Here is a 26,569-nt window from a genome sequence, read left to right as displayed (position 1 = left end):
GTCCCTCGTCACAAAAGTGGTGATAGGGAAGAAGCTGGAAACTACAGGCCGGTAAGCCTCACTTTGGTTATTGGAAAAGTAATGGAAGTGATGCTGAAGGAAAGGATAGTGAATTTCCTGGAAACCAATAAGTTGCAAGATCCGAGACAACATGGTTTTACCAAAGGGAAATCGTGCCAAACGAATCTCTGAGTTCTTTGATTGGGTGACAGGAGAATTGAATCAGGGTTGAGCTATGGACGTAATCTACTTAGATTTCAGCAAAGCTTTTGACATGGTTCCTCACAGGAGGCTCTTAAATAAACTGGAGGGGCTGAAGATAGGACCTGAAGTGGTGAACTGGATTAGGAACTGGTTGACGGACAGACGCCAGAGGGTGGTGGTGAATGGAATTCGCTCGGAGGAGGGAAAGGTGAGTAGTGGAGTGCCTCAGGGATCGGTGCTGGGACCGATTCTGTTCAATATATTTGTGAGTGACATTGTCGAAGGGTTAGAAGGTAAAGTTTGCCTATTTGCGGATGATACTAAGATCTGTAACAGAGTGGACACCCGGGAGGGAGTAGAAAACATGAAAAAGGATCAGAGGAAGCTAGAAGAATGGTCTTAAGGTTTGGCAATTGAAATTCAATGTGAAGAAATGCAAAGTGATGCACTTAGGGAATAGAAATCCACGGGAGACGTGTTAAGCGGGGAGAGTCTGATAGGTATGGGCGGAGAGAGGGATCTTGGGGTGATAGTATCTGAGGATTTGAAGGCGACGAAACAGTGTGACAAGGCGGTGGCTGTAGCTAGAAGGTTGTTAGGCTGTATAGAGAGAGGTGTGACCAGCAGAAGAAAGGGGGTGTTGATGCCCCTGTATAAGTCGTTGGTGAGGCCCTACCTGGAGTATTGTGTTCAGTTTTGGAGGCTGTATCTTGTTAAGGATGTAAAAAGAATTGAAGCGGTGCAAAGAAAAGCTACGAGAATGGTATGGGATTTGCGTTACAAGACGTATGAGGAGAGACTTGCTGAACTAAACATGTATACTCTGGAGGAAAGGAGAAACAGGGGTGATATGATACAGACGTTCAAATATTTGAAAGGTATTAATCCGCAAACGAACCTTTTCCGGAGATGGGAAGATGGTAGAATGAGAGGACATGAAATGAGATTGAAGGGGGCAGGGGCGTATCTGAACTGCGGCGGTAGGGGGGGCCAGGGCCAGAGAGGGGGGGCACATTATAGCCCCCCCCCCCCGCCGCCGCCATTGCCGATCCCCCTCCCCCCAGCCGCTGCCATTGCTAACCCTCCCCCTCCGTTGCTCGCCTACCTTCGCTGGCGGGGGACCCCAACCCCCGCCAGCCGAGGTCCGCGTCCTCCTGCCGCTGCCGGCTGCCTTTGGTCCTTTCATTCTTCCATTGAAGCTGGCGCCGACGAAAAAGTTTCTTTTGAATCTGACGTCGCTGCACGTTGCACGTTGTACGTGCAGGACGTCAGACTCAGAAACAATTTCTGAGTCTGACGTCCTGCACGTACAACGTGCAGCGACGTCAGACTCAAAAGAAACTTTCGTCGGCGCCAGCTTCAATGGAAGAATTAAAGGACCAAAGGCAGCCGGCAGCGGCAGGAGGACGCGGACCTCGGCTGGCGGGGGTTGGGGTCCCCCGCCAGCGAAGGTAGGCGAGCAACGGAGGGGGAGGGTTGGCAGCGGTAGGGGGGTCCAGGGCGAAATCTGCGGGGGCCCAGGACCCTGAGGCCCCACGCAGATACGCCCCTGGAAGGGGGGCAGACTCAAGAAAAATGTCAGGAAGTATTTTTTCACGGAGAGAGTAGTGGATGCTTGGAATGCCCTCCCGCGGGAGGTGGTGGAAATGAAAACGGTAACGGAATTCAAACATGCGTGGGATAAGCATAAACGAATCCTGTGCCGAAGGAATGGATCCTCAGGAGCTTAGTCAAGATCGGGAGGCGGGGCTGGTGGTTGGGAGGCGGGGATAGTGCTGGGCAGACTTATATGGTCTGTGCCAGAGACGGTGGTTGGGAGGCGGGGCTGGTGGTTGGGAGGCGGGGATAGTGCTGGACAGACTTATACGGTCTGTGCCAGAGCCGGTGGTTGGGAGGCGGGGCTGGTGGTTGGGAGGCGGGGATAGTGCTGGGCAGACTTATACGGTCTGTGCCCTGAAGAGCACAGATACAAATCAAAGTAGGGTATACACAAAAAGCAGCAAATATGAGTTATCTTGTTGGGCAGACTGGATGGACCTTGCAGGTCTTTTTCTGCTGTCATCTACTATGTTACTATGTATTCGGCTGAATAATATTTTTCATTATTTGCATTCAGCCGAATAGTAAAATATGCTATTTGTTACAACTCTAGTTATTTTATTCCTTACCATTTTGCTGAGAACATGTGTTACCATTTAAAATCATATCAGCTTTCAGTTCTGTATATAAAAATTACAGAAAATTCATTCTCATTAAAAAATGTCAGCATAAATGAACCACCTGGTCCTCTCAGTATGTCCATTCCTCCAAAAACAGCTGAGACATCTAATTAATACTAAAGGAAAGCAAGAGAATAGCTACCTCCACCACTTTACTCATCTGCAATAAGACTACCTTTCACTTTACTGAAATCATTATTTGGGTTGCACAAATTTAAAAGCACCTTAACCCCCCCATCCCCTATTACCTGATACAGCCAGGAAATCATCAATGGAAGTGATGTCATCTACTGCATCTGTCAGAACACGGACTTGTTTTTCCCACTGCTCTTTGAAAATGTCCATGGTGTCCTGAGCCACTTTGCTTTGTGGTTTAGCAGCCAATGCCAGGGCTGCATTAATCACCTGGGGTGGGGTGGGAGGGGAAAAGAAAAAAAACAAAACATATTTCAAGCCTTCTCCACTACTAAGCCAGTCATGTAAATCTGACAGCAAACTTATCCCCTTCAAGTCATGGATGCCTTCTAATAAGTTTAACATTCTGTAAATAGTAAATCATAATCTGAACAAGTTCTAAGGCGGTGTAAAATATGCTGCTTTCACAAGTTCCTTTGCCAGAAATCCAAAGGGAAACTTGCAACTCCATAAAAAAGTAATGCAATTTTCATACAGAAAACGGGTGAATACATTGCATGTGATGCTTACTGTAGCTTATGCAAAGGGAGCCTTATAGTCACAACTGAATATTCTTCAAGAACGGCCTGGAACTAACTTCAGTAAAGTGTAACATCATTACTACTGCTTTTTGCAGGCCTTCTGGCCTTTAGCACAGCTGCAAAAAAAATCTTAAAGTAACAGGTTAATAAACCAAAACCTTTGGATCTTATTCTGTATAATTACAAATGCTATTAACATAGAAGCCTCAGAAAGCCGCTTTGAAAAGACATTTCTGGCCAGATTATGGTAAGCAGTTCTATTTTTCTGGGCCATGGGCTGACAATAATGCAATTTGGTGAGAAGGTGTTTTGTTGTTTTTTTAATTTTTGGATTTAGCTTACACCTTTTTTAGTAGTATTTCAAGGCTAAGTACATTCCATAGCAGAAGGTATTTCCCTTTCCCAAGAGGGCTTACAAACTTAAGTTTGTATGTGAAGCAATGAAGGGTGAAGTGGCTGGCTTGCCTACACTCACAAGGAGTTTCACTGGGATTTGAACCCTGGCTTCTCTGGGTCTTAGCCCACTGCTCTAATTAGTAGGAAAAAAAAATCCAGAATTGTGGTTCTCTGATGTCAGACATGACATCCAACTGCACAAGCCAAAAAGCCATTTCTAAAGAGTAACATGAGCCATGTGTGACACTCAATCAAACCTATTACAGCAGTTCTCAGAGGTGGCCACTTTCAAAGAAAAAAAAAAAAAAACATTGATACTGATCAAATGCTGTATTTAGAAATGAGACTCAGACCATGAAGGAAAATCAACCATCTTCATATTGAAATGAGGAAAAGAGTTACTGTTTATTGTTTCTATTTCTAAGATACTATACACATTTACTTTGAATAAAAATGTGCTCATTTCTAGTTCTATAATTTTTGTCCATAACATCCAGGATAGTTGGGTTAAGGCAGTTTCAGTCTGAAATACAAGTCCCAGAAGGCATTGCAGGCAAGGAGCCAGGGGGTGAGATGAAGAACCCGGACTGGACTCCTAGCTGCAATAGGGGAAAGACATGGGTGTAAGCTGGCAGGACGTGTAGATTGGCTGCCGCTAGGGGGAAAGAGATAGAAAGCCCTGTGTGCAGGAGCTCATCATTAGTCTAATGCTTAACTCAGCTGGTATGGGTGTGGGGGAAGCTAATGGAAGGAGAATGATTGGTTGTGAGAGCAGAAGCCAGGGATTGATTAGGCAGGTGGGAAGGAGTCCCAGGAGACAGAAGGTAGAGAAGAGAAGCGAAGCAGGGCGAAATCCCTTGGTTGTGAGAAAGTCTCAAATGTATTTGCAGGCTGAAAACGCTAGGGTAAGAGAGGTCCCTAAAGTATTGAATCTACCAGTGAAGCAGATACAGGGTGGAACCCCTTGGGTATGAGAAGTCCCTAAAGTACGGAACCCATTATGAAGGTAAAGTGAGTAGGAGGCAGAAACTTCTGCTTTGTGGTTTAACTGTGATGATGAACTGAATGAACTGCCTATTTGGAACTGAACTACTGTTACTGTGCACTGGATAAAGAGCCCAGACTGGAGCTGACTGTGAGCCTGTATTGAATCCTGGTATGTGCTGATAGCCTATTGCTTAAAGGGGACTATTTGCCACACACTTTCAGGTGGCTTATATGTGCTTAAGATTGAAGGTGAATGCTGCTGTTGGAACTGTGTATCAGGTCTACTAGAAACCTGAATGGAATAAAGTCCTTAAGATTGAAGTTGCTGGTGGACATTTATTTCTTGACTGTACCGGGAGCCTTTGGCTGGAGGAGATTGTTCTATCCTTGGCTGCACCTAGAGGTACCTGGTTACAATATAAAGCCTGGGGAAAACCCATGCCAGAGTGATCTGAGAATACAGTTTGGATACAAACCTAAACATAATCTTACCATGGACTCTGGGAAGACCAACTCAAGGTAAGATGAACAGGTTTATTTGACAAAGCGTATTGGAGAGAGGGATATAGTTTTCAGGAAACACTTATGTTTCTATTAAACATTAATTCATGTGGCCCAACAGTATCCAATTTAGAAATTCAGCATTTGGCTGAATTCTACATCACCATCATGTCTTTCTAGAAAATTCTTGAAGAGGATAATTCAAAGCAACTGAAGAGAAACCAATCACCTGGACTAAAACGAGTACAAAAACTCAAATATGGAATTACAGAAGTTTGTAACCTATCATTATTATCAGCCACGGTATCCGAAGAGTATAGAATAACCAAATTTAATGTCTCCATGAGTAAATCAGTAAACTATAGAGACAGCCTTGTGTTCTTAACAGTAGTTACTGTGCATATGGAATTACTTAATGGAAAAGAGTCAACATGGATTTAACAAAGAAGCCTTACATTACCAATCAGAATTTTTTGACGATATACACAAACACACAGATAATGGTCTGCAAATTCATATACGGTATCTGATTTCCAGAAGGCAGCCTAGTTGTTAAGAGTAGTGGGCTGCAAACATTAGGAAGTAAGAGTGTGAATCTTGCTTCTCTACTGATGCTCCTTGAGATCTTGTTGCCTCAGGTACAGATTGTAAGCACTTGGGGAGACAAGTAAATACTTAGTGTACTTGAATACTACTTGCATTAAGCTACCAATGAAAATATGACAACTCCCTAATAAGACTCCTCAGGTCAGCAGATAGGAAGCAGTGCTCCATATGAAAAAGGAAAAAACACCTGGACTAAATGATTGTTTTTTCCAGTGGAAAGAGGTAAATAGAGTGCTCCAGGAACCTGTAATTAGAGCCAGAAAAAGGTTTTGGACAGATTCCTGTTGGAAACATCCACAAACAACTAGCCTGGAAGACTTGGGAAAGCCACTCATCCCTGAAAAGTGAGCAACGAAGAACAGGCCTATTCTTTGTTATTTGCTGGGTAGTACTTAAACCAACTACTATTAGGCAGACCATGCTCTGCCTAGCATTGCACATGTTCGTATGCTTTTGCATATTATCTATGGCTTTTATTTTGTTAATTTCTTCAGAGACTTTATCCTGAATCTTATTTAAATGATACTTTTTTGAACTGTGACCTTTCTAGATGAATCCTATTTAAAGAAATCTGAATCGAGGTAGAGGCCAAAAAGACAGGAACAAATTCCTCCCCAAATTCTCATGTGCCAGAAACCATAAAGATTCTCTCCTCATTTCTAGAGCCACAGACACCAACGCACTACCAACATTTCTTTAGATATAGTTCTCAGAGCACTAGGCTCTCAGCTCCTTCAAAAGACATCTCCTTCACATATACTGAGAACTGTCTTATAATATTCTGCTTGTTGTACTATCATCTTGTTTTATCCTTATCATATTGCCCAAGAACCTTCTATAACACAAAATGTTTATTTCTAATGTATGTTCACCTTTCATGATGTATCGTAAGCCACATTGAGCCTGCAAAGAGGTGGGAAAATGTGGGATACAAATGCAATAAATAAATAAATAAATAAATAAATAAACAAATAAATAAATAAACTGACAAGATCCCCAGTTCTCCCTCTTCATAGAAACACAAAGACAGATAAAGACCTTATGGCCTATCCAGTCAGTCCATCAATGTGTATCTGGACTTTCAAAAGGCATTTGACAAAGTACCTCATGAAAGACTCCTGAGGAAATTACCTCCTATCCCACGGCTTTCTAATGTACAATTGTGGATTAAGAACTGGTTAAAAGACAGAAAACAGAGTAGGGTTCAATGGTCCGTATACTCAATGGAGAAGGGTAGATAGGGTTTCCCAGGGGTCGGTGCTGGGGCTGCTGCTCTTTAACATTTATAAATTACCTAGAGATGGGAATAGCTAGTGGGGTAATTAAATTTGCTGATGAGACAAAGTTATTCAAAGTTGTTAAATTGCAAGAGGATTGTGAAAAACTGCAAGAGGACCTTACAACACTGTGCATCCAAATAGCAGATGACGTTTAATGCGAGGGCGTACTCCAGGAGTGCAAACTCTTTCACAATTGTGTGCCAGCATGATGCTTTGTGCATACTTATACTATCGGGGGGGGGGGGGGGGGGGGGGGGGGTAAGTACACCCAGTATCATATAGTCTGCTATTGAGACAGACATGGGAAGCAACTGCTTGCCCTGGGATTTGTAATATGGAGCGTTGCTACGATTTGGGTTTCTGCCAGGCACTTGTGACCTGGCTTGGCCAGTTTGGAAAACTGGATACTGGGCTAGATGGACCACTGGTCTGACCCAGTATGGCTACTCTTATGTTCTCATGTTATGATTGTATTGCAGGTCTGTAGAAAACACCTTTGTGGATAGAGGTTCCATCTTCTCTTTTCAAGGCAATCCATATTGCTTCTTCCTTTCCCCAAAACCCCTGCACATCAGTTGCTTTAATATTGTTTCTGACATATAGAGCTACTCCTCCTCCTTTTTGACCTTCTATCCTTCCTAAATAGTGTTTAAACCACCCCTCTCTAGACCTCCAGGGAACCCCTCTGGGGTGTTGGGGAACCCCTCTCCACGGGGGCAGAGTTTTGACACGGAGGCACAGAGGGGGGGTGACAGAAGGCGCAGTTCAAATTTAAGCCCCAGGACCTCGGCTTTCTGGCCTCTGGGGTCTAGGTGAATCTTTGGCCATTTATTTTCCCACACAATGTATAGATGAGTAAAGGATAATTTACTTGTGTGCACTCTATTTGTGTGAGACTGTTCAAGGAGACAGACAATCAAAAGATTGAAACTCAGACTAGAGAAGGGTAGTGATAGAAATAGTCTTTATTCTCACCAATTGAAACTTCAAGCTGGTACACACATCAGTCAGATCTCAGTTCAACCGACCGTAGCTTCGCCTTCAGACTAGCGTTGGGGAAGGACTCCGATTTCAACTCGGATTTACATTACTTATATACCATTTGCTGCCCATACAATTCAATGGAGAGACACTTTTTTTCTTTTTCATCTGTGAATCATACTTAACCGCAGGTCAGGTGCCCACCTACCCCTCCTTTCTGATATTTCTTAACGTCAATTTCCGGACTTGTAAACATCTTTCCTAATATAGAGAAATCAGTTTTATATCTTGTGATTCTAGGTGCCATTTTAGCTGCAGCAGACTCCATTTTCTGAACCAAACTTTTTAGGATTTTAGCCATTAATTCCTTGATTAATTACCTAGGGAACTGTGGAAAGGAAGAAGCGATATGGATCACCTTAAAAAGAGAGGATAGAACCTCTGTCCACGTGGGTGTTGTCTACAGACCCCTGATACAATTGGAGGAACTAGATAAAGATCTGATTGCTGATATTCAAAAGTTGGGGAAGAAAAGAGAGGTGCTGTTGTTGGGAGATTTTAATCTGCCGGATGTAGATTGGAAGGTTCCGTCTGCCAAATCGGAAAGAAGTAGAAAGATTGTGGATGCTTTCCAAAGTGCTCTGCTCAGACAAATTGTGACAGAACCCACGAGGGAGGGAGCAACGTTGGATCTGGTGCTCACAAATGGGAATAGTGTGTCAAATGTCAGAGTGGGTGCACACCTGGAAAGCAGTGACCATCAAACGGTTTGGTTTGATATCACAGCTGAAATGGAGGGCGGCTACTCTAAACTCAAAGTCCTGGATTTCAAGCATGCTGACTTTAGTAAAATGGGGGAATACCTGAGGAAGGAGCTGATGGGCTGGGAGGACATACAAGAAGTGGAAGGACAGTGGTCCAGGCTGAAAGAAGTAATAAATAGGGCCACAGACCTTTATGTAAGGAGAGTAAATAAAAGCAAGAGAAAAAGGAAACCGATATGGTTCTCCAAGCAAGTGGCTGAGAAAATAAAGGCTAAAGAGTTGGCGTTCCAGAAATATAGAAAATCTCAAGAGGAGGAACACGGGGAGGAATACCGGATGAAACTGAAAGAAGCCAAGAGAGAGGTACGTCTGGCGAAGGCGCAAGCGGAAGAACAAATGGCTAGAAATGTAAGAAGGGGAGACAAAAACTTCTTCAGGTATATTAGTGAAAGGAGAAAGACTAAAAACGGAATCGTGAGACTAAAAGATACAGCAAAACGCTATGTAGAAAATGATGAAGAAAAAGCCAATTTGCTTAATAGATACTTTTGTTCTGTTTTCACAGAAGAAAATCCTGGAGAAGGACCGCGAGGGACTGGCAAAAGTACACCTAAGAATGGCGTGGATAGAGCACCGTTCACGGAAGAGAGTGTGTATCAGCAACTTGGAAAGCTAAAGGTGGACAAAGCCATGGGACCGGACGGGATCCACCCCAGGATATTGAGGGAGCTCAGAGAGGTTCTGGCGAGTCCTCTTAAAGATTTGTTTAATAAATCCTTGGAGACGGGAGAGGTTCCGAGGGACTGGAGAACGGCGGAGGTGGTCCCCTCTTCACAAAAGTGGTGATAGGGAAGAAGCTGGAAACTACAGGCCGGTAAGCCTCACTTCGGTTATTGGAAAAGTAATGGAAGCGATGCTGAAGGAAAGGATAGTGAATTTCCTAGAAGCAAATAAATTGCAAGATCCGAGACAACATGGGTTCACCAAAGGGAAATCGTTCCAAACGAATCTCATTGAATTCTTTGACTGGGTGCCAAGTCCAGTAGAGAAACAAATACAAAGGTGATATTGAGTGGAACATTTTCTTGGTTGTGTTTACTTGGCTCTTGAATGTGAGTTTGCGGTCGATTGTAACGCCGAGGGGTCATGCCAGCAGGGGGACTCAAAGTCACTCCCTCACCACTGAAATTCAGCGATAAAGCCTTGCTGTTCCCCAAAGCAGGAACCGATATCCCCGACGCCGTGATCCCGAATCGCTCCAAAGTAGGCTGAACAGTGGTGGGATTCCCAGCCGTGTTCGAGGAGGTAAGCACTACGGCTTTTCCTTTTCTCTTCCCCATTTTAGCTGGGGAGCGCGCCACCTTTGTCAGGTAGATTCTGGTGAGAAACGGGAGCTCAACTAACGTGTGTCCTCCCTCGTCGCTATCTTGGATCCTGCAACCTTCCTCCTTTATGCAGGCTTGGGACTGGTATTATCTACCACTGTAGACTGTGATGGCAGAATTTTCCAACCTTTGGCTAATTTATTTTGCTGTTTTGAGGGTTTTGGGTAGAGATTCTTCACACTAGTGTGGTGAAGGGAGAGGAATTCTCAGGGATGGGCAGAGAATGAGGAAGAGGAGATAATTTTGACATATAAGGCTTTATATACCTAGACTCCATCCTACTTGGCAGCTCTAACCATTCCTTATACTCTGGCACGTACTCTCTGATCACTCATTGACAACAGAATGGTTTTGTCATCCCCTGCCATGGCCAATTGGGAATCTACACGCTATTCAGCCTTTTACTTTCTCTCTCCAGCTCTATGGAATTCACTCCCACAATCTATATGATTAGAACAACACTATTCCACATAATGCTGAAACATGCTTCTTTCAATTAGCATTTGGCTCCCTATGATGCAACGTTCAGCAAAATATGAGACTTGGCGGACATCCTACAACTTACAAATGTTGATCTATGCAGGAATGTTGACTTATGTTTTATAGACACTCCCTTGTAATTTTTATTTTTAATTTTAGAATTGTATGTTCTTGTTAATTTGAATGTACTGCTTGTTTTTACTTTACTATCATTTTATGGATTTCCTTTAGGTATTAAGTGTTATGCATCATATTTAGTCATTGTAAACCATTCTAATTTGCAAAAGAAACGGTATAGTAAAACTAAAACGATAAATGGATGATAGGAACAGGGAAACAAGGGTTAATGTGGGGGAACAAGAAGCAAGTTTCTGGATTCTGTTAAGAGAAGATAGGAGGAAAAGGGAGTGTTAGGAGGAAGGAGATTCTGATAGTAGTTGGAGGTGGGGGGGGTGCAGAACAAGAGAGATAAGAGTGAAGTTTAGGAATCTGGAAGATTTCTGAGATTTTTTAGAAACTTTGAAAATACTTACAAGGAAAACTCACATTTACAATAAAATAAAACATACCATCAATATCACAAAAAGACAATTTCTAATTCTATTTACATTGCAGAAAACTGACCTAGAAGAACAGAGTGTGACCAATTACCAATTACAATAGGGTGTTATAGTACATAATTCTCCCCCTGTTATCCATTCAAAGGAAAAAAAATAAATTTCAAGGAAAACTATTTATTCAGAAGAAAGGCTTCTAGCTAAGAAGGATCATTATAAACATATTTAAATTCCTGATAGGTAATAAAACATCTGCATGGAAAGCACAAGAATGTAGCTCCAAGAGCTAACACTTTAGGCTTAAACTGAAGAAACTGCCTCTTTCTCAGCTGGGTAGTTCTTGAGACATACTTATCTCTATATATAAAATGCACCTCCAACGTTCTAATGAAGCCTCAAGCCGGCTCAAGCCGGAAACTTGAAGTGGCATAGATATCCTGTTTGCCCATGAGTGTCTGCCTCGCCCTCGCGTCAAACGTGATGACGTCGAGGGCGGAGCACTGACACAACAAATCAAGGAAGCCCATTGGTTAATCTCTGTTTCCACTCCACAACACTGCCGTCATTCCCAAACACTCAAAATCAAACGAAATCGCTGCTGCACCCCGTCCCCCCCGCCCACCCTCCCGCAGCTGCTCGCTCACTGTTCCGCCGCACCCCCTCTCCTCTCCGACTTTGGCCATGAAGCAGGACGACCGTCAACACAGCCGTCATTCCCATACACTCAAACCAAGCACACCTAGGAGCTGCTGATCCACACTGTTTTTTTTTTTCCTTCCATCTGAAGCATGTCTAAAGCTGTTTCTACTGAACAAAGGTAAAGGACAAAAGGTTTTTGTTTTTGGTTTCTTACTGCACACCTTTTTAATTTATTTGAAAGCTACCCATCTGTACATATGAATATCATGAAATCTAAATTAAATATCATTAAAACAGCTTTAAAAAATATTCTACCTGGTAGAAACAGCAATTTTAAACTCTGTATTGTCAGATCATTTGTCAACAATACAAACTTTATCCAGGTAAGTGCCCGTGGCTGCGTCAGCCCTGCCGTTGCCTGTCAATGTGTGACAGAGTATGAGGGAGCATCAGCTGCCTGTGGGTCACAACAGGACTTAGCTGCTGAACGCCAGAAGCAGTCTCTCCTTAGGTTGACAGCAAATAGCAACCCCCACCCAAGCACCTCGGAGGAAGGGAGGAAGAGAGGGGACAGGACCGTTGAACTGGGAGGGAGGGGGACGGACCCTTGAACTGGTAGGGGGACCCTGGAACTGGGAGGGGGACTATGGAACTGGGAGGGTGGGGACCCTCAAACTATGAGGGAGGGTGGGGGGACCCTGAAACTGGAAGGGACCCTGGAACTCGGAGGGAGGGAGGGGGGATGACCCTGGAACTCTGAGGGGAGGGAGGGGGGATGACCCTAGAACTCGAAGAGACGGAGGGAGGCATGGAGGGGGGACCCTGGAACTGGGAGGGAGGTGCCCCTGGCACACAACTCTGATTCTCACACACACACACTCTCCCTCTCACGGACACACTCGCACCCAGTCTCACTCACTCTCTGTCACACACACGCACATTCACTCTCTCTATCACACAGTCAATCTCACACACACACTCTCTCAAACATACACACTCCGAGGAAAACCTTGCTAGCACCCGTTTCATTTCTGTCAGAAACGGGCCTTTTTCACTAGTGCTGTCATAATGTTAGCCTAGAATTATGTTGATCAGATTCTTAAATTGGGTTTCTGCCAGATACTTGTGATCTGGATTGGCCACAGTTGGAAGCAGGATACTGGTCTAGATGGACCACTGGTCTGACCCAGTATGGCCATTCTTATGTTATGTTAAATTGTCTTTTGTATTGAATTTGTGTTATTTTATGAATGTTTTTATATTGTAAACTACTACTAAACATTTCTAGAGCGCTACTAGGGTTACGCAGCGCTGTACAGTTTAACAAAGAAGGACAGTCCCTGCTCGAAGGAGCTTACAATCTAAAGGACGAAATGTCAAGTTGGGGCAGTCTAGATTTCCTGAATAGAGGTAAAGTGGTTAGGTGCCGAAGGCAACATTGCAGAGGTGGGCTTTGAGCAAGGATTTGAAGATGGGCAGGGAGGGGGCCTGGCGTATGGGCTCAGGGAGTTTATTCCAAGCATGGGGTGAGGCGAGGCAGAAAGGGCGGAGCCTGGAGTTGGCGGTGGTGGAGAAGGGTACTGAGAGGAGGGATGTGTCTTGAGAGCGGAGGTTACAGGTAGGAACGTTAAGGGGAGATGAGGGTAGAGAGGTAAGGAGGGGCTGCAGACCGAGTGCACCTAGAATAAGAGATAATGCGGTCTAGAAATGAGATAAATAAATATTCTTCTGGCCACAATAAGGCAAATCTCGCTTAAGAAAATATGATTTTAAAAATGAAAATGTATCTTTTTTCCATCATAAATGTGACCAGTAAAGTTACCCTAGAAGAATAGTATCTTCCAAAGTTTCAAGAAACTGAGTCAAATTAGCAATTGTAGGATCAGCATTTGTTTGCACTGCCTCAATTAAATCATTAGATAAGCCTAATACATACCACAATTTGGATAATAAAATAATGTCCATGTCAGACATTTGTAAAATTTTCCTAAGATAATTCCTAAACAAATCTCAGGTGACATAAGATGGGTTTTTGGAAAATTCAACAACCTAATTTTCCAAATATTCTATATGCCTGTGAAGAATTAAATCATCAACTTTTACTGCTCCTAGGGACTGCAATGAAGACTACTAAGAATTAAAACCATCACATTCCCTCAAGCTTTTTAAACCTACCATCTACAAAAATGGGGTTCAAAATGGCCGCCGAGTAGGTCAGACGTATTTTTTGAGCTCCTGCGAAATTGCCTCAGAGTTTTTTGCTGGTTCCTTGTTTTAGCACCAACAAAACTTTCCTAATATGCCGAAGAGAAGGGGGAAGGTTGCTGCCGTAGCCCACCAGCAACCGAGACTCCCCCCTCGAAGTGGCCCGATTGATACTTTTGTTCAGCGGACTCACCAAGACGCAAGTACGCCGGTGAGTGGCTCGCTGAGGTCCTCAGCTGTGGTTGGAAGCCTGTTGGGAACTCCAGAGCTGGAAGTTTCTTTAAGCCCCGATGCCCGAATGCCTCCACCTCCTCCAGGACAGCACAGACCTGCTCCTCTATTATCGGCGTCACTGACTCCAAACCCGGAAAGGGAAATGGATGAAGGAAGACTGAGGGCAATTAGAGAGCGTGAAGGAGCAGAGTTCACACTGTCACAGACATCAATAGAAAGAGGGAATACTCCTGCTGGGTCTGGACTTTCTTCACAACAAACAGAGGTAGGGGCCTTTTCACTTGCTCTATTTCAGACTAAACCCCCCAAAGTGACGCTTGATTGCCTCTGGAACTTAATTGCAGGCTTAGGCAAAGCTTTGTTACCACAGATACAAACACTTAAACAAGAAGTGGCTTGTGTGGAGGAGACAGTAAAACGCTTAAATGTACAGGTGGAAAATCAAGCTAAAGCACTACAGCAGACACAAGAAATTCAAACTGTAATGCTAAAAGATCTAGCTAACCTGAGAAGGAAAGCAGAGACTATGGAAAACTTTACTAGAAGCAACAATTTGCGTTTTGTGAACTTTCCATATGTGAGCAATGTTGCACCTAAAGAGATGTTAAAATTATACCTTAAAGAAGTGCTTCAGATCAAAGAGGAAAATATGCCTCCCTTCACACAAGTGTTTTACATTCCTTCTGGGAGCATGCGACAGCAACAACAGCAAGAGACTCAACCTCTGGATATATCTGCTATATTAGAAACCTCTGATACAGATTTAGCTTTGCCAGCTACGTTGGTGGCGACTGTGGTTTTATCACCAGATAAATTATGGATACTGAGATTATTCTATAAAAATCAGGATAAAATTTTTAAGGGGTTAAAAATTAATATTTTCCCAGATGTATCAAGGGAAACACAGCTACGCCGGAAAAATATTTTGCAGAAGAAGCAAGAAGTGATCAACTTGGGAGCAACTTTTTTCCTAAAATTTCCTTGCAAGTGTTTAGTCACCTACCGAACTGAGAAATTTACCTTTTTTGATCCACCCCAACTGGAGTTGTTTATAACATCTAGAAAGATGGAAGGAGCAGCTGCTCCATCCACCGATAACGTTTGATAAAATAAGGCGTCTTGAAAACGTCTGACCTATTGTTTCATAGTAATATTTGCCTGTTATTTTATTCCAACTAATTTTGTACATTTTGAACTCCCTCAATGTGGACTTATGTTGGAGTGAAGGGGGGGGGGGGGGGGGGGGAAGTGTAAATGTTTCTTTCTTTTTGATGAGATTACTTGTTCACCCAATTTTTCCTGTTACAAGATTTATATGCTTGTAAACTATTTGAAAATTTCATTAAAAAAAAACAAAACTACCATCTACCTCTACTATTTTTTTCCAACTGTTCCTTAAGAAAATTGGGTAATTTGATCTATCATACCCTTCAGTAATAAATGATTATTTGAAAGTAAAGACCAAATAACATTTAAAGTGATCTCTGCTGATGCTGTGGGAAAATCCAAAGTTGCAGCTGAACCTATAAGTAGAGAAACCGATTTATGTATACACAGTATTTCTCTAACAGTAGCAGATAAGAACGTCCAAGTCCCATGTAAACTTACACCACTAGCAGAAGCATTTTCTTCCAACTTTAAAGGCAACATCGAAGAATTAAGTCTTCCAGGAACAGGGGAAGTCACCCTCTCAATGGGGCTAAGAGATGCCCCTAAACTGGAACCTGACTGGGGTGAGGAATTTGTTTGAGACACGGTATCACTGGAGCTGGAGTACTTAGATGTTTACCCATAGGGCCAGGGCCACTTACTGCAGTAGAGGGAGTAGGTGGTGTTTTCACTTTTGCCTCTGTCAAACCAAATTGGCACCACAGTGCTCACTCACACACCCAGATCAGCTTTCGGAGGTTTGAAATTTAAGGGAATTTGGATGAGAAAGAGAAAATGCCCCTCTCTTAGAGCTAGTTCTATTCCTTCTTGCAATCCTACCTCCTCACTCCTGATGCCCATTCTCACCCCCTTCCAAAGATATCTTTAGCTTATACTAATCAATCCCTCCTGACTCACCACTGAGCAAGCCAAGTTTTCATAGGACTTACAAACAATGGAATTATATGTAAATTTTATGCAAATTGTAGATATCCTGAAAACCAAATGATTGCTCCCACCCTACTCCTTCTGCTGACAGGTTTGAAAGTCACTGGTGTAGATTATGAGATGGTCTGGTAAGTTCATATTTTTTATTCACATGGGTGAATATTTAGCCAAGAAAGAACTGATGACATGGAAAAGTAATGCACTAGGGACAAAGCACCGCGTAAGCCTTCTAAATCTTTAAATAATTCTTATTCACTTTTTTATTCCCCGGGGGCGGGGGTGAATTAAAAGAAGTTAAAAAAAAAAAAAAAAGGCTGACTTGTTTAGAAAGCCTAGTTGCTTATCTGTAGCAGGTGCTCTCCGTAGTACCTCAGGATAATGCAGACACACTTGGTAGTGTTCTCCACAGGCTGCTTGTCTAGATATGCTCCACTAGATTATTTAGAAGTTCAGCCAATTGTGTGTGGAGGTGATCTTCCCATTCTGCCAACATCTGCAGCCTATCAGTTCAGTAAATAGCTCCCAAGGGGAAGTATCAAGCAGGGTTGTCATTCAGGTGTAGGTGTATGGAAGATGGCAATCCAACGTGGTCTGAAGAAGTATGGGGACAGAGGGTGGGAAGGTGTGTCTGCATTATCTCAAGGACCACGGAGAACACCTGCTAAAGGTAAGCAACTACACTTTCTCTGTGTCTCAAGATAATGCAGATACACTTGGTGACTCCCTAGCTGAGGGTTGCATTAGTTGAAAGCAGAATTGTGAGCAACCTGCTAAAAGTCTGTAATCTGTTCAGAATTCCGCGGCACGTCTTATTTTCTGCCAGAGCCGATATGCTCACATCAGCACTCTCCTGAAGTCACTTCACTGGCTTCTGATCCGTTACCGCATACAATTCAAGCTTCTCCTACTAACCTACAAATGCTCTCACTCTGCTGCCCCTCCTTATCTCTCCACCCTCATCTCCCCCTACATTCCTACCCGGAACCTCCGCTCACTGGACAAATCCCTCCTTTCTGCTCCCTTCTCCACCTCCGCTAACTCCAGACTCTGCACTTTCTGCCTCGCTTCACCCTTTGCCTGGAATAGACTTTCCTGAACTGATACGTCAGGCCCCATCCCTACCCATCTTCAACTCCTTGCTCAAAGCCCATCTTTTCGACTCTGCTTTTGGCACCAACCTTACCATTACTCCTCTATTCAATACCACTACCAATCTGTCTGTATTATGCATTTGCATACCTTGTCTTTAGCTGTTTAGATCTATTAGTCAGTCCCTATGAACTATTGTGTAATCGGATGTGCTATGCCGTCCTAATTTGTCTCTGATATGTCCATTAGATTGTAAGCTCTTTTGAGCAGGGACTGTCTCTCTCTTCATGTTTGACTGTACAGCGCTGCGTAAGTCTGGTAGCGCTTTAGAAATGTTGAGTAGTAGTAGTAGTGGTGGACTCACTAATTATAAGAATAAAGACTGAGGACAGCTTGTCCAAATCTGGCATCATTCCTTGTAGCAGTGCCTATAAAATAATTATTCGAGGAGGTCACGTGGTGTGATGCAGGAGTGAAGTCGCATTGGAACTGAGCTCCTGCGATTCCCCCATCATCTTACGCTATTAACAGCCTCAAAGGGGAAAAAACGAGCCTTAACATCGCCAGCCTAACAACTTGGAGACCGGGTGGTTTGAGATTACTAACCTTGGGCGGAAGAATGGCGGCGAAAACGCTCCGGAAAGATAAAGAAAAAGGCAAGATCGCCGAATCCAAGATGGCGCCCGGACAGCAATCGCCGAATTCGAGCGTCTGCTCAGTATGGACGGCAGAAATCACCGCGGAGGTGACAGCTGCGGTAGAGGCGGCCCTTGATAAAAAACTGCAGGCGCTGTTTGACCGCGCAGAATCTGCCCATGAACGGCTTGACGGGTTCCATCTCGATCTGGACCATATGCAACAGCGGATAAGTGACCTGGAAGACCGAGCAGTGGCAACTGAACAACCGGTGGAGGCTTTAAAGAAGAAAATAGTGGAGCTAGAGAACAAACTAGACGATTTAGAGAACAGGTCTCGTCGTAATAATTTAAGACTAATAGGGCTCCCGGAACATATAAAGGACTCAGAGCTGGGTAGTTTTTTTAGAAACCTGGCTTCAGAGCACATTAAAAATGAACAATCTGCCGGGGCCACTGCGCATCGAGAGAGCACATCGGCTGGGGCCGAAGCGCCAAGGAGCGGCGAGACCACGGGCGGTGATCATGAAGATCCTCCACTACGGCCATAAACAGGCGATTTTGCAGGCTGTAAGGGCAGGAGGGGAGCTTCGGTATGAAGGCCAGAGGATCCTTTGCTTCCAGGACTATTCAGCACGTGTAGCAGCGGCGCGCAAGGAGTTTGCGCCAGTGTGCACGGTTTTACATGAGAGAAAAATCAGGTTTGCACTGATATACCCTGCCAAATTGAAGGTGCAGCACGAGGGAGGAGATAAAATATTTGAAGAGGTGGCTGCAGCTAAAGAATTCCTCAAGAGTGTTATACAGGAACCGGCAACCTGATGTGGAAAAATGGCGTCATCTAGAAGAAGTCCGGGGACGGACATATGTGTTGAAAGAGATTTTGGACATGGACTAGAAGACTGTTAAGTATGATTAGAGATGACATCTCTATACCTAAACTGTGGGTTCAAGGGAATAATTGGACAGAGGGACATAGGGTAACTACCCGGTCTCGATCATTGGAGACAGGCATAAATACTACAGGATGGGGTCTCCCCATGGAGCAGTTGGTAATTTACATTAGTGGGGGAAAGGACACTATACGTGATGAGTTCCCTGCTGGAACTCAAGGGTTTACAGAATGGAAGGGGGGGGCGGGAATGCAGGGGGGGGGAAGGGAGGGGAGGGGGGGAATAGGGGAGGGGGGGGGAGCAGGTCTGTTTGAAAAAGGTATGTAAATATGGTGGGAAAAGGAAACTAAGAAGTGTTGTGAGTATACAAAAAAGTGGAGGGAGGTGTAGGCTGGGACACCTTTCTCTTTATTATGGGTTTAATAACACATGTGAGCCAATTAGGCATGGCGATGGTTAAGCTAATATCCTGGAATGTGGGGGGTATTTCCTCCCCAATCAAGAGGAGTAAGATTCTACAGACCCTAAATAGACAAAAAGCGCATATAGCAATGCTACAGGAGACACATTTAACAGCAATGGAACACAAGAAGCTGTGTAAATGGTGGGTGGGGGACTATGTGGAAAGCCCGTCACCAAATAGGAAGGCAGGAGTTATTATCTTATTTCGCAAAGGGCTACATATTACAAAAAAGCGAGTAATTGTGGACCCACTAGGTAGATATGTCTTCTTAGAAGCCCATATAAATAATCACCCTTTCTTACTAATTAATGTCTACGCTCCAAACCAATATGACAAGAGGTTCTATCAGACCCTGGTGAGACATGTGCACTCTTTTGATCAGATGCCTATACTTATGGGAGGAGATTTTAACGCAGTCTATGACCCATTATTGGATAGCACTGGAACCTCTAGAGTAGGGCCAGTGAACTTGACAAAGGGAATCCCACGGCTGTGCTCGATGTTAGATCTAGTAGATGCATGGCGCCTGTACCATCCGGGAGAGAGGGACTATACCCATTTATCCAGGGCACATGATACACTATCCCGAATTGATTATATTCTGGTTTCAGCAAATAGGACCCCCTGGTTGCAACAGGCTGAAATAGGGCCCACACAGGTCTCAGACCATGCTTTTGTGTGGATCACATTTGGGGGTGGGGGAGATAGAACCCAGAAGCCTAGGTGGCGCTTTCCCACAGAACTGTTCTATGACCCACAATTTGCCACCTATATACAATCCCAGTGGAAAGAATACTCAGAGTTTAATGAGAATAGTTATCACTTAGACCCGATACTATTTTGGGAAGCGGCCAAGGCTGTGCTGAGAGGAGCCATAATCTCATATCATTCCTATAAGAAAAGAGCTAGAGAAGCAGAGATAGTCAGGATGGGGAAAGAAGTGGAGCAGGCACGCCAGAGATTTGGAGCTAACCCAACGCTTTTGAATAAAACAAGGCTGTTAGAGGCTCAGGCATCTTTGAACCAGTTAATACACGCCAAAGCTAAAAAATCAAATTTCTATTATCGATATCAGCTATACAAACATGCAAATAAGCAAGGGAAATTGATGACACGACTGATACAGCAAGTGGGTGGCTCCAGATATGTGTCACAAGTTAGAGATGCACAGGGGGGTATTCAGCATTCTCTGGAGGGAGTGAATGAAGTATTCCGGCAGTTCTATGAGGCCTTGTACTCCCCGCCGGAGGACCAGGGGCTTCAAGCAGAGTGTTATTTAGCAGGACAATCACTCCCACAGATCACAGCGATACAACAAAGTAGCCTTAATAGATTAATAACAGAGGACGAGGTGTGCTGGGGTATACGAGCCAGTCCGTTGCATAAGTCCCCAGGAGTGGATGGACTCTCCTCTGAGTTTTATAAGCTCCTCAGATCAGATATTATACCTTGTCTGACAGAGGTTTTCAATAAATGTATAGAGAGGGGGGGCCTACCAGAGTCCCTAAGGAAGGCACAAATCATAGTTTTGTTAAAACCGGGCCGCGACCCACTCTTAGCCAGTTCATATAGACCAATATCTTTGCTTCCCTTTGAAACAAAACTACTGGCAAAGATTTTGGCAAACAGATTGGCACGGATACTACCGGAGATAGTGGAGGAGGCCCAGGTGGGCTTTGTACGAGAAAGATCAGTAGCCCGCAATATGAGACAAATTTTGGGAGCGTTGGAAAGTTTACATGAATCATCAACCCCGGCCTTAATAATTAGTTTTGACGCCGAGAAGGCATTTGATCGGGTTAATTGGGACTTTATGTTCGCCTCCCTGAGGGCATTTGGGATGGAAGGGTTTTTCTTACATGCCATAGAAACGTTGTACCAGGGACCTATGGCAGAGGTATGGGTAAACGGGCAAGCATCGGAAACATTCAGGATTGCCAGGGGTACCCGACAGGGATGTCCCCTCTCGCCCCTTCTGTTTGTGTTGGTGCTTGACCCTCTTATAAGAGAAATCCAGAATATGGAGGAGGTGAGAGGGGTACAGATACAGCAAACTTCCTTTAAGATCTCAGCCTTTGCTGATGACCTCTTAACTATAATACGGGATCCCCAGGTGTCTTTGCCGTCCCTACTGGACATTTTTGCTGAATTTGGGGACTACTCTGGTTTTCGTCTCAACTTAGACAAATCTGAGGTCATGACACTTCAAATGAGCGAGGGGCAGTGGGAAAATCTGTGTTGTCCACTTAAGAGAGTGGGGGAGGCGTTCAAATACTTAGGGATACAGCTCACCAAGGACCCCAAGCTGCTATATAGTGCAAATGTAGAATACCTGTTAGAAGACACCAAGAGAACATTGGGAAGATGGGCAGGGCTGCCGATATCGCTGGTGGGACGCATCTCCTTGTTTAATATGGTGCTTTTCCCTAAATGGCTATACTTTTTACAGACAATTCCACTGTATCTCAAGCACCAGGAAGTGAGATCTTTACAAAAACTGCTTACAAAATTTTTGTGGGCTGGGAAACGTCCCCAGATAAGATTTTCACATCTGATGAGGCCTTGGAGAAACGGGGGGATGGGGATGCCGGATATTAAACGCTATAATGTGGCATGTTTACTGCGCCATCTAGGGGACTGGTATCTGCAGAGGGAGGATTACACCCCATTGGAGATAGAAAAGGCAAGGTGCAGCCCCTTGGGCCTGATGTATGTCTTACACGGGGCATTAAAGGACCTACCGGCAGGACTGCGGACTAGTGTTTTGGTGGGGCCTTTAAAGGCCGTATGGAAGGACTTGGCTAGGCTGTGGTCCTTCGATCCTAGATGCAGTAGATTACTACCCCTTATAGGGAATGAAGCGTTCCGTCCGGGGGATGAAAATCCTATAGTGAGTTCCTGGGGAGAAGGGGACAAAGTACTTATACATTACTGGTTGGAGCCCAGCGGTAAGCTTAAAACAATGGCCGAACTAAACCTAGATGTAGCAGATTGGGGGGTATGTTTTGCATATGAACAGCTTAGACACTATATAGCTTCACTCCCCCGTGCTGCACTTGGTGTTGATTTGTCCACTAAGATGGGGGAATTATTTGAGACGACAACAGAGGACCCTATCTCGATATCAGTATTACATAAAAGGTTGTTAATGGCTAGACCACAGGGAGACCTTACACGAGTGGCAGCAAAATGGTCAGCTGACATACAAAAAAGGATCATCCCGGGAGATTTGTTGAAGGGGTGGAGGGGAGTCCTGAAATGGACGCAAAACGCAAACCTTCGAGAATGTCAGGTCAGAGTGATCTACAGGGCTTATACCTCTCAGTCGCGTCTGTGTCAGATGAGATATATAGAATCTGCCAAATGCAGACGCTGTAATGCGCCAGACAATAACTTCTACCATGCTTTTTGGAAGTGCCCAGCTATAACAGCCTTCTGGACAAGAATAGTTAAATATTTAGAAAAAATAGGAGGGAAAAAGGTTACTCAGCAGCCTACGACCATTTTGTTGGGTTGCCATGCGCCAGTAGAGGGGGGTACGAGATACCAGAACATAATGGCCCATAAGGCGTTTTTGGTGGGCATGAAGTGCATACTTGTTAACTGGACGCAAGAAATGAACCCCTCCTTCTGGCAATGGAGGAATCGCTTACATGACTTACTTATGATGGAGCTCCGGGACTCCCTGCTTAACCCTCGGACACAAGGCTACTTTTTCCTTACCTGGGAAGGTTATATTAACACCCTGTCTCATAGGGCGAGGAGCCACATTATTAATAAACTTGGAGCATTGTCTAAAGTTCCACCGGCAACTGATGGGAATTAAATGGGAATAGAGATCTTTTTCTACCAACCCTTTAGCAACTGACAAGACGGTAGAGCAGACCATGGCTGGGGGGGGGGGGAGGGGGAGGGAGGGTTTAGGGAGGGGGGCAGGAGAGGAGACTGTTTTATTTGGAGTTCTATTAGTCCTTTCCCAGGGTGAAATGGATGTCCCCCGTAGGGGGGTAGGGGGGCCATCAGAGCACAGGCCCCCTGGCTCGCCTGTGGAGGGGTATAAGCCCGTATAGTAAGGTTTGATCCTAATTTGAGGCTTTGTGGCTGCGCAGTTGACACAGGCAGGTGGTTATAATTTGGGGGGCCCAGCGTTTGAACACACGGTGTCAATTGGCAGTAAGGAAAGTTGGGGGGAAAGGGAGGGGGAGAATTTGTTGTTATTAGAGGTTGATGATAACATGTTAGTTAATAATATAGGAGGGGGGGGGGGGATAAAGTAAAAAGATTAATGGAGATAAGCAATATCGTATAATTTCAATACTTGGTGTGTGTTGATTGTTTGTAGAGACATTTACAAGATGTAACCACCATTTTTGAGCATTATTTCTGTGCTTCATTAATAAAAATGTTGAAACCTAAAAAATAATTATTCGAGATGGTATGAAGCATGGACCAAATTGCAGCCTTGCAAATATGAAAGGTATACCATGTAAGTGTGCAGTGGAGTGAAAGGTATACCATGTAAGTGTGCAGTGGAGGTAGTGACAGCATGTACAGAACAAGGTCCAAGGCGATTTGGAGGATGTAGATTGACTTGTTTATAGTGAAGAGCAATGCAGTCAGCTATCCATGAAGACAAATTTGCTTTGGATACAGATAATCCTAGTGATCGAGTTTGATAGAAAAGGAAAAGATGTTATGAGTTCCTGAAAGAGCTAGTTCTTTCAAGGTAAAAAAGTAAAGCTCTTCTGCAATCCAAGGTATGGATATATTCTTCCGCTGGTTAGGTATGAGGTATGGTAATACAATGTCTTGATTGAAATGGAACGAGGAAACTACTTTTGGAAGTGGCGGTAGATGAAGTTGGAGGATGAGGTGAAGGAGAAATGAAATTTAGTCTGTAACCCTATGTGATTATTCCAAATATCCAGCTGTCCAAGGTCATGTTGCTCCATTCCTGATGAAAAACCTGAAGATCTCTCCCTATTGGTAAAGGATCAAACGCTGAGAGGTTGCTTTGTAAAAGTGGAAGCAGCAACAGGTTGGGTCCGTCTTTCACATGGTCTCTGATGTGGATAAGTACATTGTTGAGGTTTTCTAGGCTACTGTTGATGGAAGTAAGGTTGGTAGCTCCGTTTACGTGAAGGTTAAGAAGTACACGGTGGATATGATCACCTGTACGAGGCATATGGGAAATGTTTGTATGAAGACTTGTTATCTAAAGGGTTAGAGAGTTCTTTGAAAGTTGATCAGTCATTCTTGACCTGAGAGACAGTAACCTTAACTTTGTCTCTGAAAAGTGACCACTGACACGGGACATTTGCGAAACAGTCATGGAGGTCATCTCGGAGACCTGAAGCATGCAGCCAAGCAATCCCTCTATCCGCAATAGAGACAGCAGCTGTGTGTAAAGTGGTATCAGAGCTCACAGGTATTTCTAATGAGTTGGAAAGTGATGTTTTTCAGTATATTTAGAAAGGAAGAGACTTGGTCAGGAAGCGGTGACGAAAGTGACTAGTACAGAATATAGCTCAGAATGCTGGTAATGCAGAATTTGAAGCTGGTATTGCTGTAGAGAAAGTTTTTCATCCAAGTGTCCAAAGTTTTGAGGTCTTTACCTGGAGGGTAAAACGCAGTTGACTTGTTTTTGATTTATTTAGAACTCCTTCTAAGACCACAGAGTGATGCGGCAATTGTGATTTTTCATGACCAAGTGCTGCTTGAACTTTATATTTAGCATCTAAACGTTTTGAAATGGGTTGCAGGGTACAAGGGTTTTGCCATATTTTTGCCTGTAGTCCTTGTAGAATAGCATTAATAGGGACTGCTATGGGTCCAGAAAGAGTCTACCACTTAAGACAGCCTCAAAATATTTTCTGTTCATTGATGCTGTTTCTGTATTTAGAATAAGGACTTTTAAAATGTTTTGAATAAATTTAGAGTAGTTCACGTCTGCAGCATCTGATTTAAAGGCATCAGGGTCACGCTGTGGTATGTTTGGTGAAATAGCAGGTGTTTCTTGTGGTTCCAAAGAAGGAAACTGGTCGGGTTCCTCTTCTGAGAAAAGTACTTCAATAGCAGGTGGAAATGGAGTACTCCACTGGTCAGAGGAGAAGAGCTTCTAGGCTTCACTGAGGGGGCTCAAGGAGGAGTGAGAGGTGCTTGAAAAGGCAGCTAAAGACCCGAGGGAGACTGTTGATAACAAAGCTGAGAAAGTGGCTGCTGTAAAACTTTCTGAAATAACTGAAGAGAGAAGCTGAATCTTATGTGGCCTAGGCAGCTGTCAGAGGCTGAACAGGCTGTGGTGCTGTAAAAGAAACAGCAAGAGATGGTTGTGGGTCAGCAGAAGGTTTTAAATGTTTATAGACTTACTGGTCTTGTTAACTTTCTTCACCAGCATGATGAAACAGTAGAATCTCTGTGTCTTAGTGACAGTCTCCTTTTTAGCTTGCTGCGGTGAGCCAGCAACATCCGGCAATATTACACGGGGTTGACTGAGAAGAGTCAGCACACTTTTTAGTGTAAGACAGCTTTTGCTGCAGCCGATAGGTCTGACTAACTTGGTTTTAGTGGCGTCCCCAAGGGGTGTTTTAGTGGTAGTGTCAGAACCCTTTGGTACCGTCAAGTACGTCCACAGGGTTATGCGTCTGGTAGAATTACCTATTGGTATCTCTACCAAGTCCTTTGGGTCAGCACTTGTGGTCTCCATTAATAAACTGAAGTTTAAAATGAAATTAAGCGCTTTCCTTTTCCGTGAGGAGAGCAAATGCCCGCCGCACAGTACTGGTAGGTTATAGACGTTGGCTGAGTGCGAAGACGACCTCCACATACGATTGGCTGAAATTCTAAACAATCAATATAGGGGAGCCCATCCAGACAGGCAGCCCACAGAGAATGCTATTAAGTGGGTCTGCATTATCCTGAGACACGTAGAAAGTAGGCTAATGAAAACAAAGCAGAGATACCCTGTATTAAATTCTGCAGTTCTGCAAATACAGACTTCAATCATGGTCATAGGTCAACTGGGACATAATGCAGACAAAATAGGTAACAAAATTCCGGAAATACCTTAAAGCCTGTTTAAGCAGTTTTTCACAGATGATCATAATTAATTTAAACCCCTAATTGTACAAATATTCAATTTCTCAGTTCCATTCTTGTTATATATGGATGACTATAAATAAATAACCTTATAACAGTGTTTTAGTATGAAAAATTAAATAATCTTAAGGTTGTTTGCA

General features: G+C 44.0%; 1 protein-coding gene and 1 long non-coding RNA gene across 3 annotated transcripts in view; one reads left to right on the top strand and one right to left on the bottom strand.

The window, feature by feature from the left end:
• CTNNA1 (catenin alpha 1) overlaps positions 1 to 26,569 on the bottom strand; it is a 449,363-nt gene that overhangs the window by 92,099 nt on the left and 330,695 nt on the right. For both annotated transcript variants that reach the window (XM_030212635.1, XM_030212634.1), the window contains one exon: positions 2,672 to 2,828. In XM_030212635.1, coding sequence (XP_030068495.1) covers positions 2,672 to 2,828 — 157 coding nt within the window. The remainder of the gene's footprint in view (positions 1 to 2,671; positions 2,829 to 26,569) is intronic.
• LOC115476324 lies at positions 2,746 to 25,453 on the top strand. Its single transcript, XR_003943160.1, has 3 exons — positions 2,746 to 2,833; positions 8,800 to 8,803; positions 25,442 to 25,453. It is a non-coding gene; the product is annotated as an uncharacterized LOC115476324 (long non-coding RNA).

The sequence above is a fragment of the Microcaecilia unicolor genome, chromosome 8 (assembly GCF_901765095.1).
Source record: "Microcaecilia unicolor chromosome 8, aMicUni1.1, whole genome shotgun sequence".
NCBI lineage: Eukaryota > Metazoa > Chordata > Amphibia > Gymnophiona > Siphonopidae > Microcaecilia > Microcaecilia unicolor.
Note: the sequence above shows the minus strand (reverse complement) of the source record. Positions and strands in the feature narration are given on the sequence as shown.